Consider the following 16229-nt stretch of genomic DNA (forward strand, 5'->3'; position numbering starts at 1 on the left):
TCGGGAAGCCAACACCCGACCCCCTCCAAAGACTCTCCTGAACAGGTGGGTTTTGCGGCATGCCTGGAATATCCCCAGATTTGGACCACTTCACAGCCAGTGGGTGCAGAGAGCAGCTCCAGAGTCTTGGCATCGCTGCAGGGAACATCCTGCCAGCACTGCCCTGTCTATTTTTGTAAGGGGCTCCAACAAGAGTGCCTCTGATGACTGCAGATGTGGCAGCATGGCAGAGCACAGCAGCAATAGCTCGGGCAGGCTGGTCCTCAGCTGCAGATGGAACCAGCTTTACCTGCAGACCAAAAGATCCCCCCTGATTTTCTCTGTTTTTATCAAGAATTAAGGGTTGCACCTGGCACCAGCCTACATCTCCAAACATTCTGCTGCAGCTCCATAGTCTAATGTTAAGGTAAAAAGTGCTTGGGAAGCTGGAGGATGATGTGGGCATCCAGAAGAAAAGTTTCTACATCCTGAGCAGAGGCAGGTGGTTACGGATCACTCACCAGAAGCAGCACCTGAAGATGTGAACTCCTCTAGCTATTGTGGATGTGCTCCCTCCATCAAAGGCACGACGCTACCACTGCCCTTGCCTTGTCTTCTGACTCCTTCCCCAATCCCCCATCACTCTTACTGACTCGCACACGCTCAGCCATCCCCCAAAGAAACAAGCCCCTGCTGAAAAGACGGATCACAGCTGAGATGAGGTGTCATAAGCGTAAGGAGAAAAAACCCCACAAACTTCTAGTGGCTCCTTACTGGTCTTCCTGATGTCCCCACAGACATACAGAAACATAAAGACAACTAAAAGGCTGGAAGCTCTAAGAAGAAATGTTGAGAAGCAGCTGTATCCAGAAGACTGACACACGACTTGATAGGTATAATAATACTGATGCAGCCACTTGATTTCTGTCCATCGCTAGCAGAAAAATACTTACCCACAAAACTAATATAATTTCTGTACCTAAGCCAAGTTCTTTCGAGATTGCCAGAAGTCAACATAATAAAGAGGAGAAACACTGGGAACACTTTAAATGGGCTGCTGCCATTTGAAATACAGCGTCACTTGGATTTGCCATGAACAGAAAGAGGGAATTTGAAACAATACCACCTGCTAATAATCTGTCCACTAATTAGTCCATTATACCAACTGAAAGAGAGCACTAATTTGGTGTAAATAAGGCCAGTGCCTTTCAGAAGCGACTTTCATGAAACACATACAGAGCTGTGCTAACTTCAGCCTTTCACCATCATTAGCACTAAATGCTGGAAAGGATAACCTATTTGTTAGCGTCCATACAATGTGTTTTCTTTGTGTTTCCTTCAGAACAGGTAGGAACAGAATATTTCGTCCATGTTTCTAAAGTATCTTCTAAGGTCTGCTCCGAACAAGGTACTAATAACCACCCTTACCAGCAAGGAATTCTCTGAATTGCCAGCCCCCATCCCTCTCTGCCCTGATGAAAATCAAGGAGTAGCAAGATAAACACCTGTTTTGCATGACAATACAGACAGCTTATACTAGAGGATTACTTTTTAGTGGTTTTTAAACTATTGAGTAAATAGAAATGCTGCAGGGCTTTTTGCTTTGTTTTCAGTTTTCTCCCTTCCCTGCGACTGTGGCTTTGTTACCTTGGAAACCTCCATAGGCTGGAGCATGATTGGGTGTGCGGTGACATTACAGACTGTCAACCAAAGGTGCATGGATGCCTATGAAACAACAAATACAGAAAATGAGAGGCTATCTAAGTATTTTATTGATAGCACGAAATGCACAAGTGCTGTTCAGAGGCAAGTCAGCGACCAGGGTTGGCTAGCTTAGTCAATAGGAAATTTGAAAATAGTTCCAATTATATATATATTTTTTTTTAAAGTGACTGCACAAGAAACAACCTTATGAGATTATTTCTAAAAATGTAGATAGCAGCAGTTTCTTTTGGTTGACATGAAACGAATATGCTGTAAAACAGACAAGGTAACCTAGTAGGCAAACAGATTTCTCCGGACATGGGAACACTTGGTTATTTCATGTGTCACCTGCAGCTGGTTTCCACACGGTGCCCAACTTGTCAAAATCATGGAGAACTTCACTGGAAACAAGTTAAACCATATTCCCTATTAAGTGTTAAGTGGAAAATTATTATATCTTCCTACAGAGCTGAGAAAGCAAAAGTCAGTTAGACTGCAGAGGGCAGATGGGAAAACCAGAGCATCGCCAGCGTTCAGCACTGACTGATAATGCGCGCAATCTGTGAGAATATTATCTCCTGAAAACTGTTTTTGGGAGACCACAAGGACACGTGAGAACAAACAAACACAGACCACCCTCCCCTCCTGTAACGCTGCTCTTCCATGGCTGGATGACATCGCAGATATATCCTCAAATTTCTGTACACGGTGAACACCAAATTTCTTCAGAGTATCTGTCTCGAGCCTCGTCCACTTGACTCATTATCTAAAAGCCTATTATTATTAATCATTTAGAAATTACACTCTTAGCACTCTCTTGCTCCATACCTGTCAATTAAACTACTTTAACCTCATTAACAGTATTGGTGCTTGGCTTTCATGACATGGCGTAAGTTAACAACTTGATTTATGAATATTAAGAGTACTACTTGGTCTGCTTGATTTTCTCTTTGTTTCTCTCTTGCTTTCCTCATCAGGAGGGAGCTCGGAGGAAGGCTCCCAGGCAGCTGTGTTGTAAGTGCAGTCAGTCAGCCCGAGAGTTTCTCGCAGACTTCTTCATGTTCAGTAAACCCCATGAGACTTGAAGCCAGTGAGCTTCCTTCTTTTCCATATAAAATCTTGACACCTCAGGCAACAGGGGTAAGACTTAGCAGCAAGAAGGTGGCATGTGGGTTGAAAACAAAAGCAGAGTGTTTGGCCCTGCCTGCCCTTACGTGCATCATATTAAGTGGAATTTGAGATCCACACAAAGATGTATTAGAGAAAAACAGCAGCAGGACCCCCTTTGCTGGAGAGGACCCAACCTTGTAGAGCTCTTATATAAAAATATATCCTTACCTCTTCCTATAAGGGGAAACATTTCTGCCTACTAAGAAAGATGGAAATTCTGAAATTCTTGGAAAACAGAGCTTGTCTGTTAAGATCTCCTTTGAGAACAAAAGCAAAAAGAACAGAAAAGACACACAGGAAGAGCTAATAGGTACACAAATACCTGAAAAGAGAGTGGTCAAACATCTATACTCACCTCTGCCCCAACCCACCCGCACCTCCTGTCTGAATCAGCCAACGTAAACAGCATTTTCAGGCTGATCAAAAGGCAGCATCTCCTATTGCTACCTCTACTGGGAGCGTATTAACATTTCATGGCTAAAAGCACTCCCCACCACAAAAAAAGCCAAGCATCAAAGACATCATACAGAAGGGCTGCATATCTAAGCCCCAAGGAAAAACAGGAGGCACATTTTGTGCACATACTCAACATGCGCACACAGATTCACAAAAACACTAGAATCTCAATTGAGACCTTCAGGCTTGTCTGCAATACACAGTAAATAAATAATATTAATAATAGCCTGAGAAAAAGAAACAAAAATCACTTTCTTCTCTGTTGTACAAACAGTGCATATAGAAGGCAGTAATGACACCCTGCAAGTAGACTTTTGCGCATTACCAGGAAATACCACATGGGGCATTGAAATTAATGTCAAAAGGTGCCAGTGCTAAATTCATGATCATGCTCAGCACACTGTTTTAACGACAGGTTTAATGCTGGGTTGTTACAGTGACATGACCAAAGCACTATGGGTTTAATCTGGAGGGTAACGCTTGTGCATTGCGTAGACAGCAGCTTGAGCTACACCAAGGAAAGCTGCCTGTACGATGGGTCGGCCACAGGGCAGCACAAAGCAGCAGGCTGTCCATGGTAATTAACAGGAGGTGAGAGCTAGGTAGCCAGGAAAAGCAGCTGTAGCTGCAGGTGCAGAAAAGCTACAGATGAAAACTGTCATCTTTCACTACTTGCTGCTCTTGATTTATTCTTGCTAGAAGGGTCAGGTTTGGAGTGGTTTGGCCCACTGCTCGCTTCTTGTGCTGTCAGTTCAGATTTGTCAGGATCTCTGCTGACAACACACGATTTTAGAGACAGGTTTACCTTTCTATCCCTTGAAGTCTGTCTATTCAACCCTGGCCACTGCTGGACTTTTACAGACCACAAGCACTTTCTCTCTTCTTAAAGGGGATACAAGACACAAGATGGAGCACTGCCAGATGGATAACGCCAGCACACACCCACGTTCCTTGGAGAACAGAGTCTAAAGGCAACCCGAGCAGAAGGCTCCTCTTGAGTTAGTCTAAGGCTGCAGGCTGGGGTGTTCAGAAACCTGAACGCTAGGCTCTCACAGCCATAGCCATGTGCTCCCTGGCAGGTTACTCGCTCCCCACTTACTCCCTCTGTAACAGAGGCAGCAGTTCTCACCACCCAAAACCACTCGTCCGAATCCTGGTGTTTGCTGTAGCTGCCTAAAAAAGGCACTGTGAAAACTTCAAACCACATCTCATACTTCAGTCAGTGCAACAATCCAAAGTGTGTCCCACCTTCAACCTCATCCAGACGGTAGCTGCAGCCAGCTGGTTATTTTGCAGCATATATACATTTTCCCAAAAGTGCTCCAAGTTTACAGCCCACAGGCAGAAGGGGACATGCAGCCCCTTCCAGAGAGGTCAGCACACACTGGCTGACTGATTGCACTTGTCTTTCTACATAACACTGGAAAACTGTGACTAGCTGCCAAGGCCAGGTCTGGAATCTGCCCTGGCTGGGTCCTGCTTGTCATTCTTTCCCTTGACATTTTAATTTTAAGGTGTGATGCGAACAGCCTGGTGAATTGGACATTTTAAAGTCCCCAAGACAGCGACCACACAGTATAATGCAGGTATGGGATTGGGACTTTGAAGACTTGCCAGGATTCAGTGGGGAAATGAATGTCTGCAGTGACTGGGCAACGTTTGGCAAGGCAAAGGGAAACCCTTACCTCTGACTCCGAAACTTCTAAGGGCTTCTCGTTCAGGCCCAAGCCCTCGGTCAGCACAGCTCCGTTGTACTTGTTGCAGATATCCTCATCGGAGTAGTGCAGCCCCCCTGGGCTTGGGCGAGGAGGAGACCTAGGAAATGTAAAGGGTGAGTGAATGGGATGTTGTCATTTCTCTGAAATGACACAATTAAATCATGCTTAGAAGCCAGAATCACAGCCTGGGGCAGCAACTTGGGCATTAAAGTCCTCCCTAGGTCCTCCAGACAACAGTCTCATCCTTTTGCCTATTTAACAGTTGCTTGAAGCTAGATAAAAAGCCGTTTCCAAGAGCGAGGTGTTCCCAGCTTCTTACCTGGTTCCATTCTTCTTTGAGAAGGTGCTCTTGATATTCAGGTGTCTGCTGTTGAGCTCCAGAGCAGTGAAGCCTCCGTTATCCAGGGTGACCGACTCTTCCACATTGGAGATGGTTTTACCTGGAGTCAGGCAATGAAAAGTTCAGCTGAAACAAAGGCACTTTTTCCCCAAATACAACTGTACGAGCTAACTTTTCCTACTTTATGTTTTATGACATCATTAATTATTTGAAAATCTCTTCACCTTTCTTACTGGCAAATGAAAACAATCAGAGTGAAGGAGAGGAGCTTATCAGGAGTGTGAACGGGCAGAAGGAGCCAAAAGAGGGGAAAGAAGGAGTCATGGATGGATGCATTTCCTTCGGAGGTAAGTATCTAAAATAGCACAGATGAACTGTGCTCCAAAAGTGCTTATTCTTGTCTTTTGACTATAAATAGGAACCAGGTGACTAATTCAGGTGGCCACTGAAGATGTCCTAAATGAGGACAGCTGTGAATCATGTTCATGCTGACTGAAGCAAAGCAAGAGAAAGTAAAACTAAGGCAGGCAGAAAAAGAGGAAAAGGAGGGAAAAAAAAAGGCAGGAAAGAAAGCAAGAGAAAGCGTAAGTGGATAGCAAATGGGAAAAAGATGTCAGAGCTGTAATGAGGATAAGATATAGATGTGAGAAATCACTGGATGATGTAAGGCAGGGAAAAGGACAGGGGACTGGCAGAAGAGGGAAAATACTGCAAAGTATATTATTTCTTGTGATCAAATATAGCAAGAGCTTATTCTCTCCCATGCTTATTCTTTGTAATCCCAAAGGTGTGAGCTCAGCTCATGTCCCGGGCAGAAAGACCAGTTGCATATTGCCACTTTGCAGCAGACAGGTACTTTATCCTCGGCTTCAATTTAAGTGCTACATTAAGACTCGGTGTGAACACTGATATCCGACAGCACAGGTCAGACCTGTCTTTTCATGTCTGTCCCCCAAACACAGAGCAAAACTAAGAAGATGAGAGATTTCCTATGAGCCATGCATACAAATATGTAATAGTATTAACTTGGTAAAATGCCACGGTATTCATACATCTTCTATCTCATGGGACTGAAATCTGATTTTCTAACACTTGTTCAAGTGAATTATAAAGAAAGAAAAGATCTTCACTTTGGGACTGAATTACTAAATACTGCCTGGAAGACTTCTTCATTACATTAATCCCTAAGAACGGGTAGTGCAAAGACCCATCCACCTGATCCTACTCATTAATGTGCCTTTTTTGGCATCTCCTGGCATCAGAGCAATTTCTTTCTGGAGGTGGAGAAGGCTATCAGAGAAAAACACGTGTGAGCAACCTTTCCAGGACTTTATCATGTAAGGAGAAGAAAAGGTAAAAACAATATTCAGAGCTCAAGAATTAGGCATTTTGAAAGGGGACTATTTTAACATTCCTAGTTATAGAGCAGGTGGCTCCTGCTTCCCTTCAGAAAGGAGACTAGTAAAAATCGTCACTAAAGACAAATTCAAAGCTTGATGCTCACTATACCTTAAAGTCTAATGGGTCCAGATAACCAAGACACCTCCTAGCTGTTTGGCCCCCAGCCCAGCAACTGCAGCTTGGCTTAGGGAATGAATGTGAGATGCAGGGCACTCTATTTAACACAGAAGAGTTGTGATATAGTCCTCACACATACAGACCTAGAATATTTGCATTGGGTACAGCCATGGAAAAGCAGAATCTGTCTCCTTCTCCCCATCTATCAGGGAATGACGACAAAGGTAAATGAAGTCTCAGCTCATTCCTTTTTTGTGGTCTTCTGCCAAGCATTTGACCCAGACTCCTTAGCTTTTGCTACAGTCCCTGGAACTTCCAGATGCCCATGGCTGGTTAGAATCCAAAACCTGATAAGATCAGGCACTCTTTGCCCAGTGTGGCTATGGGCAAAAGCCATTTCTACCAAACGAGACAGCAGAAAGATCCAAGTCTTCTGCCAAACAAAATACCTATAAAGAGAGTCCACGCTGATGAAATCAGGGGTTCAAAGGGAAGATATTTCTAATTCCCACAGCTCTTGAGACTGTGTGCACAGCACAGAGCCAGTGCCTTACCTGTGCTGCAGTTCTTGTACTTCTTGCTCTGGCCATGCAGGACCAATGCAAACACCACCAGGAGGATGAGGATCAGACTTGAGAGTGCCATCACCAGCAGAAACCACCACTCCTCATAGAAAGGGGCTTCCGTTTGTGCTGAAAGAGCAAAAAACAAATAACAATTCCTCTTTATGCTCCTTCAAAATTTTCTCCTCTTCCCACAGTGAACGATGCATCTATAATAGCGTTCAGGAGAGAGAGATGTTCAAAGGAGGTAACATAGTCTATTCTGCAGTCAGGCTTTTGGGGGGCTTGCTGACACTTCTAAGATGGCAAAGAAAACAGGAGCATATCACGGCTCAAACACACCCGCAAGCATCTTTCACACACCCAGAGCAGCACTCCAGAATCCCTTAGCTAAGAAGAAGTTATCACCAAGTGAAGAGAGGGAGGTTTCTTCCCACAGCTCCACGCACCTACGTTTCTTGACTACTGCGGTACGCTTAGTACTCCCTGGGTCAAAGGAACCACTAATAGGTCTGTCATGACTCACGATTATTCCACTTTTTAAGAGGCTTGCCTCGCCAAAATGCTGCTCAGTGGCTCTTTGAAAAATACAGCTAGTGCCAGGGAACAAAGTACACTTGGTTCAGTATCTTTCAGTACCTCCATTAACTCCAATTTCCAACATTCACTGCTACTCTATATCGTTTCCCCATCAGCTTAGCCAAGCCTGATGTGCAGCACATGGGTATCAATTCAGTTGCCTGGATTTCGCGCGATCTCAAGTAATTTCATCCTATTTGACCTCAATTTGAGACGCAAAATGAAACCAACTTCCCCTTTCTAGAGTTATCTCGCCAGTCTTGGTTTAAAGTAGTAAGTATTGTTATTTTCTTGCGGTGATACTCTCTTTGTCAGCATCCCTCGGCTTTGTGAAAAAATGCTGCCACTGGAGCACAAGCCAGCAGTTGTATGTAAGTTCCCTATAGTCCATAAGGTAGAATAACACCCGGTAGGAATGGGCGATGCCAGAAGACCAACTTCAACCCCTCACTAACACTGAACCCAGGCGCTGTCTTTCCCCGACTGTCCTGAGCCCTGGATCTAAACACAAGTCTGTTGTAAGCCTGATGATATGAGCTCAAATTTGTTCCAAATCACTGGGTATTCTGCAGCAGTGAAAAGTAGCCACGATCTTTCTTTGCTAGGAGGCCGGTCCAGGCCAATAAAGCCCTAAAGGCAAACTGCACAAGCCATGCTGGACTGAGCAGATTCAGTGCAATTTATACCTCCCTGTGCTAGCTGAAGTGGCCAGCCTAAAATGCTTTATACTTTTATGACTGTGAATCTCAACAGAAGCCTCTTACTTTCATGCAGCAATTTGAGATGAACACTGAAGCATCAAAAGGAGGTGAATTAAATAGTTCTGTTCAAGTGAAGAACTTACAAACAAGTGGTTTATTTATAAGAAGCATCACAAGGAGATGCATGCTCAGCTTCAGAGGAATAATGTCTTCCAGGAAAGACTGACATGACTGTTGACCCTTTACATTGTGTTATAACCTCTGTGAAACGACACATAGGAAAAACACTGACTCTCGGTGTTTGAAGTGGGTTGTCTATGCCCTTGTCCTGAAGGAGAAAAGCAAGGGTAGCACTCGCACTGAAATCCATAGGCAGCTCCCACAGGCTAAGTGGTTAATTGTGTAAGGACAAACGCAGCCGTGATGGCGATAGCAGCATTTACTACTCTTGCCTGCTGGGTAACTGTTGAATGGCGTTTATGCTTTTCACTGGAGAAGCAAAGAGATAAAAGCTACTCTAGATACTGGAGCATTGCCAGGTTCTCAGGAATCTCCAGAATTTCAAACCACAAAGCCGCTTTATCAAGTTCTATTATCCCTCTTGCCTGTCTTTGCTGACACAGCAAGGATGAAACCTATTGCTCAAAAGCAACCTGGAGCACAGCTGTCCCTGCGAGGGTAAGAGGGGACCTGAGCAAAGCTTTCACGAGGGCAAGCTCTTCCACTTCACAACAGGCCATTGAACTTGAGCTGCCCAGACGTGGCAAGCTGAATGGAATTTGCTTTTTGAGGTACTGAAGTTCCTTCAGAAAACCAGAGTGCTGGGCTGCTCAAAGGGATTTTGGAACCCATAGCCCTGTTTACTGGGAATAAGCACAAGCAAGCAGGGAGGGTGGGAAGCTCCTGAGAACATCACCAACTGGAACTGCCAGCCCAGAGGATATCAGGAACAACTTTGTGAAACTACACTTTTATATTTTTAAGAGCTAAATACAAAATAACACAGAAAATCTTTATCAGAGAACCCTGGATAAAAAAGGAGGAAGCAGAGCAAACAAAACAACAGGCTAGGAAAGGAGAAAAAGCAAACAAATTGTTGACTGCGTAAATTAGTCTTAGGGCAAGAGATTTTACACATAAACACTCATGAAATTTCTGAGAAGGTTCTTTGTCAAACTTAACAATGGCATACATGCATTCTTCCTCTTGAGAGGAAAGCATACTGTAATAGCAAGTCTTGATTCACCACTATATTACTCTGGTTTTATCCTAAAACAAATGAAAACAAGCTGCCCTTGGTTATTTGTTGCAACTAGAAAATCTGGGTGTGTTTTTTTCACCTCTTCCCCCACAGCCCCAAGAAATTCCATTAGAAAAGATATTTTAAAAAACCCCCGTGATTACCTGATACTGCCACAGAGGGAACACTTGGTTCTCCATAGCCAAATTCATTGACAGCCACCACCCGAAATTCATACGTCACACCCTGTTTGAGTTTGTCCAAGCCGACTGTGTAGGAGGTAGCACTGCGAGGGATGTCCTTCACAAACATGTCCCACAGTCCTTCATCTAGGAAAGCAGCAAGGAAAGAAATGGCATGAACTGTGCGAAGTGGCACTTTCTTCTGCTCACTGAAAAAACTTGCCATTAATTGTGTGCTTCAACCGCAGGCAGCGGACATGCTTACCTGAAGGCTGCTCAGCGATACACACAAATGTCAGAATGCCCTGCAAGACCCCGTCTGTAAAGGCATTTATTCATGATGGGGTCTTATAGCAGCCCAGATGGAAGAGTTCTCCTCTAAAATCTGCAGCAGCACCCACAGCGACCTGAGCTGGCTAGAGCAGCTGCCAGCCATCTGGGTCCCTCCTGATCAGGTAAGGTCACCGCATCAGCATGCCCGTTATTCGACAGAGCACGTAAACCCAAAGCAACCTGCTATGCTAATGAGTCCTAATCGCACAGGGTTTGCCTGCTTTTTACATTGCAAAACTGACTTCGCTACCAAAGTGCGTAGGCTAGGCTTTGCAAACTAATGTAAGATTTGGGTCTTGGCAGGAGGTACCGTGGCCTTGCACGAACTGGTGCCTGGTGGACTGGTGTGACTGGAGTGCTGCTTGCTTTACAGTATCAATAGCTATATGTCCTTCGCATGTGCTGGCCCACAGCGTGGCACGGCCCGCAAAGCAGGACAGCCGGCGCTCCGCTTCTGTGCCATGCATCTTTAAACAGGAATGAGTTTTTGTTTGTATTATAAATCTCTCAAAGTTTTTAGAAACACAATGCCATTCCAGTAAGAGTGTTTCAGTAGGGTCTTCTCAGTTCTCAGCAGCCGTACTGACATAGATCCTGATGTGCACCCTGACCAGGCACCGTTCTGGTCCCTGATCCAACCCGTCATCTTATATTCACTTGACTGCAATGGAAAGAACTTTCAACAAGGTGGATCCTGTTACCAGTAAGAACAAAACCAACAATAATTAAAAATATCAGACAACAATTTAGAGTGCAGAATAAACGGACTGCTTTTCAGTAACAACTGGTGCCCAGCACTTTGCTGACAAAATGGAGTTACTGTCTACGCATGGGGCCAAACTCTCAGCTAGCCTAAGCCAGCGTAGCTCTTATAGATCTGACCTCACGAGGATCCCATGGGGCTTTTACTTCTAGTTATCAAAGCTGTTCAATCAATGTCTATTTTTCTCTGCATGTCCCACAGCAATGGGAATACAATGATAACCCCTGCATAGATAGGACTCCAGCACAGGAGCTGCCTGCTTTGAAAGAAAGTCCTCTGCGCTGTGAGATTCGAGCATCAGCACGACTTCTGTAGCTTGAGGTGTTATCGAGGTAACAATAAAGCAGGAGCCAGCAGCACTACCCTCAGCGACTTGTTCCGCTGCTGCAATGGAAGGCAGGAATCTGCTCTCATTTGCTTTGCATCTACCTGAGTGTAAACTAATTGGAGTCACCGCGGCGATTCCAGAACTGTGCTGGTATAACAGAGCAAAATTTGGCCCTTAGCCTACTTCTGTGCAACAGAGAATAGCAGCAAAGATGGATTGATTAACACTGCAGGTGCATTTCCATCTGCATGTTTTAACTTTGGCATCAGTAAATATTGGCTTGGTAATTTGTACCGTGCTGCACGTCTAGCAACACACACAATGACTAACAACCCCCAAACTACATCTTTTCTGATCATGAGGATTGGCAGTCTCAGTGGATGCAAAAAGCAGGCTGAAATGTTATTGTTCCAGCTACATTTGAGAAATACCAAAGAACAATAAAAATAGGTAATTTTTCTGTCACGCTTAAAATTCAGACCAAGACATTATTCACCCGCATGATCAGAGTATAATGAAGTTATCATAATGTACCATTGTTATGTATTAGTTGGATATTACAATGGCTATAAAACAAGAGATAAAATATTGACTTCCCTTTTACAGGGCAATAGAAGGCTAGATTATTTCTACCACGTAAACTTACAGTGTAATAAAAAGGGAGTTTGGGATTTGGTTTCTCAGAAGAGGGTGGAGCCAGGGATGCACTTTCAAAGTTAGATTGTTGCAACCACCAATACTAGGAAGATGCATATAAAATATTGGCATAATTGCTAGAATTGCCTGAGCTTTCACAAACACATTTGTAAACAGCAATAAGAGAATTTGAGCCCATGGTGAATTGTCTGAAAAGCAATTTATTTGCATTGAAAGCCACTTAAATGGGGGAAGAAAAGGCAACAATAAAAATGAATGTTCAACACTCACTGCAACAAACACAACTGTTCACACACGCACTTTCTCATTTTCTCAAACCTATCAGGGTGCACAGTGCAGAATATCCAACAGACCAAGAAGCGTAAATTTAACCACTCTGTAAAGCTTGCAGAAAGTTGGGATAACTACCCTTGAGAAGTCAGCGTTACATTTCCACCTCTCTGTCCCCTTGGCTATGGTAGCAATGGTGTGGGGCAGCAAAGGCTGCCGGTGGATGTTTCTTCAGAGGGATTCTCGTCTCGCAGCGACTCAGAGATGCTCTGGCTGGTGGCCATATCTTCTCTGGCCCACCTCCCTTTCATTCATTGAAAGAATCTTTGCCCAGACTTTCTTTTCTGGGGTAGGAAACAGGGTTTGGCCAAGGCAGGACCCAGCGTGTGATCCTTGGGATCCCAGTGAGGTGCTGATGCAGCTACAGTGGTCAGAAATCTGCACGGTGGCAGCCTGGAAAGGGGGACATCCTTATGTCTCCCCCACTGCTGACCCCAAATCAATGCTATGCACAGGACAGGCTGTGGCTCCCCAAGTCCTGGCCAACAAGGTTTTTAATTCCAGAGCCTCAATTAATTTACCTTCTCTCCATATGGACTATTCAGGCCCCTCTTTGTAGACAGAGATCACAATCAGATATATCCAAACTAAAAAAGCATTTTATTTCAGTGGTGAACTTTGAGATTAAATATTGAACACACACTTGTGAATTCATTCATGGCATCTCTTCCCCCATCCCTCAAAACTAGGTTTGCTCTAAATGTTAGAAGTTCAGCTGAAAGAGAATTCGTTAGAAGGTCACCTGTGATAGCAAAGATTGGCCTTTAAGTTCAGTAGAAAATCATTAGTACACTGTACACAGTATTTTCTACCCAGTTTAGGGAGGAAAGGTGCACATGCCATGGTTGGGCTACCAACTGGGTATTAACTCATAGAAACCATCGAGAAAAGCAAAGTTTGCAACACCGGACTCCCGCAAAATTTTCTTTCAGTAACACCTGTCCCTTTCTTCATTTCATATTGCCTTTCACGGGGCACTCAGCTTCTTAAAAAAGCCCTAAACATCTGATGAAAAAGGGAGGGCTCCTCAAAAAAATTTTTTCTTTGCTTCCTGTTCCTATAAACGCTTCACCAGACCCTGCCCCAGCTGACGTGAGATTTGATCTTTATCCGCCAGCCTTGACTTCTCCATCCAGTTTGGGACTGAGGCACATGCGTGGGGAGAAGATCTGAATGACAGGGGAAGGTGAAACCACCTCCAACCTAAAATGATGTCCAGCCTGGTCCGGCCACCCTCCCGGCCATCCCGTGTCAGCGAGGAGCAGCACTGGAGGCTGCAGCCATGCACAGCACCCCCAGGCTAGCCTGGTTTCACAGGCAATTAATTGGGGTCTCCACGCTGAATAAAACCGTCAGTCAGTAACGAAGGCTCCCGGCTCCGCTAACTCAGGCCACTAACAAACAACTGCCGTGCTGCGGCTGGGGAGATGGAAAGCTGTCGGTTATTCGGGTCTTAAATACCAGCCTTCCCCTCTTGGAGTGAGAGGAGAGTCGTGCCATAAAACTTTCTCCTAATTACACATTAGGAGGTTTATGAGGGGAGAAGCTGCTGAGAGTTACGGATCGGCTGAACACGAGTAGCGTTCCTCCCGTGGAGGACAAAATTAAAATGTGGTTGTATTTGTCAGAGGCAAAGGGCTGGATTATCATGCAAACTAGTGAAAGGACAAGAATGGGAAGTGAAGGCTGACAAACTGTCAGCCTCGGCATGTTGTTCGTGAGCAGAAGCGAACCAAAGGCCCCATGGCAGATGCCGGCAATGCAGCTGCACCCTTCACTTTGAATTTACTGACTTTTGCTGGTTTGTGTCCATGTTTGACACTGCGCTCCCTCATTTGTTTAAAAATAAATAGAAGAGGAGGAAAACATAAAAACATTACTCAAGACACCAGAAAGGAAACTAAAGTGAGATCTGCCCTTGGGGTGTGGGAAGCAAAAACCAGCATTTATGGGAAGGACAATCCCCACTCCAAGTAGATGGGTTCTTCCCCCAAAAGTCTGCTGCCTTCACGGAACTGATCATACGGGGGAGCAAAAGAAAACACTTTCCTGACTTGTCTATATCCTAAGCTCATGATTTGTGGCTGATCCAAGTTTAACCGGCCCATTCATGCCAGCCAGAGTGCTAGAAATATTATTGTTGGAAGCATGTTAAGATGCAATTCTCTCCCACTGGGCTTAAGTCATCCCCTGCTTGGGAAAAGCAAACAAACAAAATCCAAAATGCACGATGGGGAAAGGAAGCAGAAGAAGAAATGTTCATCGACTTGACTGGGGTCGGAGGCTTTTCCTGAGGTGACACAAGCCATGAAGCAGATTGACCAAACACCTACCTGGCCGCCCTGCAGCTGAAGAAGACAGAAGCAGGCCAACGCACGCATGAAAGTCTCATGCTGGCAGTTACGTATCCACACGCAAACCTGGCAGCGTGGATCCCTAGGGCGTTATGCAGAAAAACCTCCTTTGTAGACAGGGGATAATTGGGAAAGGAGGTCTGTGTGAGACGGCTTAGTACGTTACAGGCTGCGTGCCTGCCACTGCAGCACAGTCCAGAGAAAGGAGCCTTGGATGTGGCATGGCGTTGGGAAAAAAGGGGTGAAACCAGCCTCTCCACTCCTTCTGACAGCACTGGGAACCTTACCATCGTTGTGCCATTTCTGTCTTCTCCTCTGCACGTAGAAACCGAGGACACGACGTAATGCCCATTCCTTAGCCAGCCTAGTTGATGTCTAGGGAGTGCTTACGACGGCAGTGACAGAGGCTGCTTAATTGCATTTCTTGTAATGCACAAGGAGCTAAACTGGAATCCATTTCTCTGGGGACAGAGAAGTTGAAGGAAAAGAAAAACTCTTCTGTTTCTGTAATGTCTTCCTCTAGCACAGATCACTCTGGAAAAAATATTGGCTTGCCTGCTCCATCCCTGTGTCTGAGTATATTAAAAATGCAGAGGAGGTAGTCAGCCTGGTCACCTTCCATAAATCCGGGAGAGAAACGGGGAGATCAAATGAACAATCTCAGCTGCCTGCTGCCACCATTGCTAAACCCAGCAGGGCAGCCGGAGCCCTGGGAGACACAGCAGGGCACCGAAAATTTCAAAGGAAAATGACAAAAGGGGGTAGGGTTTGCCATTTCTGACAGAAAGCCACCCTCCTACTCTGATGGAAGGGTCTTGGCAGGGAGCTACAGCAGGGAAAATGAGATGATACAGCATTTAACGTTTGGGGTAATGAGGCCTATAATAGATGACACTTGAGATGTGAAACACTAAGGTAGCGGTATTGCATTTAAATATTGGCAACAAGCTAAAGCTTTTCATCTGTCTGTTCAATGCCCCTTTTTTGATCTCAGAAGGATGAATATATCTTTTCCTTCCTTGATTTTATGTGAAGGGCACAAGTCAACTGCTCTTCTCTTGGACAACAACTCCTTAAAAACAAAGGTTGCTCCAATCCACGCTCTACTACCCATATAAATCAACGTGCAAAAGCAAATTCTTAGAATGATATTAAAACAGAACCTACTCTGAATGACCAGCCCTGACAGGAGGAATTAGTTCCCTGCTTTTGTTAAGCTCGTAATTCAGATTTCAAATTCCTCCGTGCAGAGATGAGGAAGAAAAGCGGCACGGAAAGGAAGCCGACGCTTGGGTGAAATAAGCAAACGTTCCA

The 16229-nt window shown here is 44.9% G+C and overlaps 1 protein-coding gene across 5 annotated transcripts in view; it reads right to left on the reverse strand.

Moving 5' to 3' along the window:
* Positions 1-16229, reverse strand: part of SDK1 (sidekick cell adhesion molecule 1) — a 419217-nt gene that overhangs the window by 8048 nt on the left and 394940 nt on the right. For all 5 annotated transcript variants that reach the window (XM_052772288.1, XM_052772287.1, XM_052772289.1 and 2 more), the window contains 4 exons: positions 10133-10297; positions 7440-7577; positions 5347-5467; positions 4995-5124 (listed from right to left, as the gene is read on the reverse strand). In XM_052772288.1, coding sequence (XP_052628248.1) covers positions 4995-5124; positions 5347-5467; positions 7440-7577; positions 10133-10297 — 554 coding nt within the window. The remainder of the gene's footprint in view (positions 1-4994; positions 5125-5346; positions 5468-7439; positions 7578-10132; positions 10298-16229) is intronic.

Source organism: Harpia harpyja, chromosome 21 (assembly GCF_026419915.1).
Source record: "Harpia harpyja isolate bHarHar1 chromosome 21, bHarHar1 primary haplotype, whole genome shotgun sequence".
Taxonomy (NCBI): Eukaryota; Metazoa; Chordata; class Aves; order Accipitriformes; family Accipitridae; genus Harpia; species Harpia harpyja.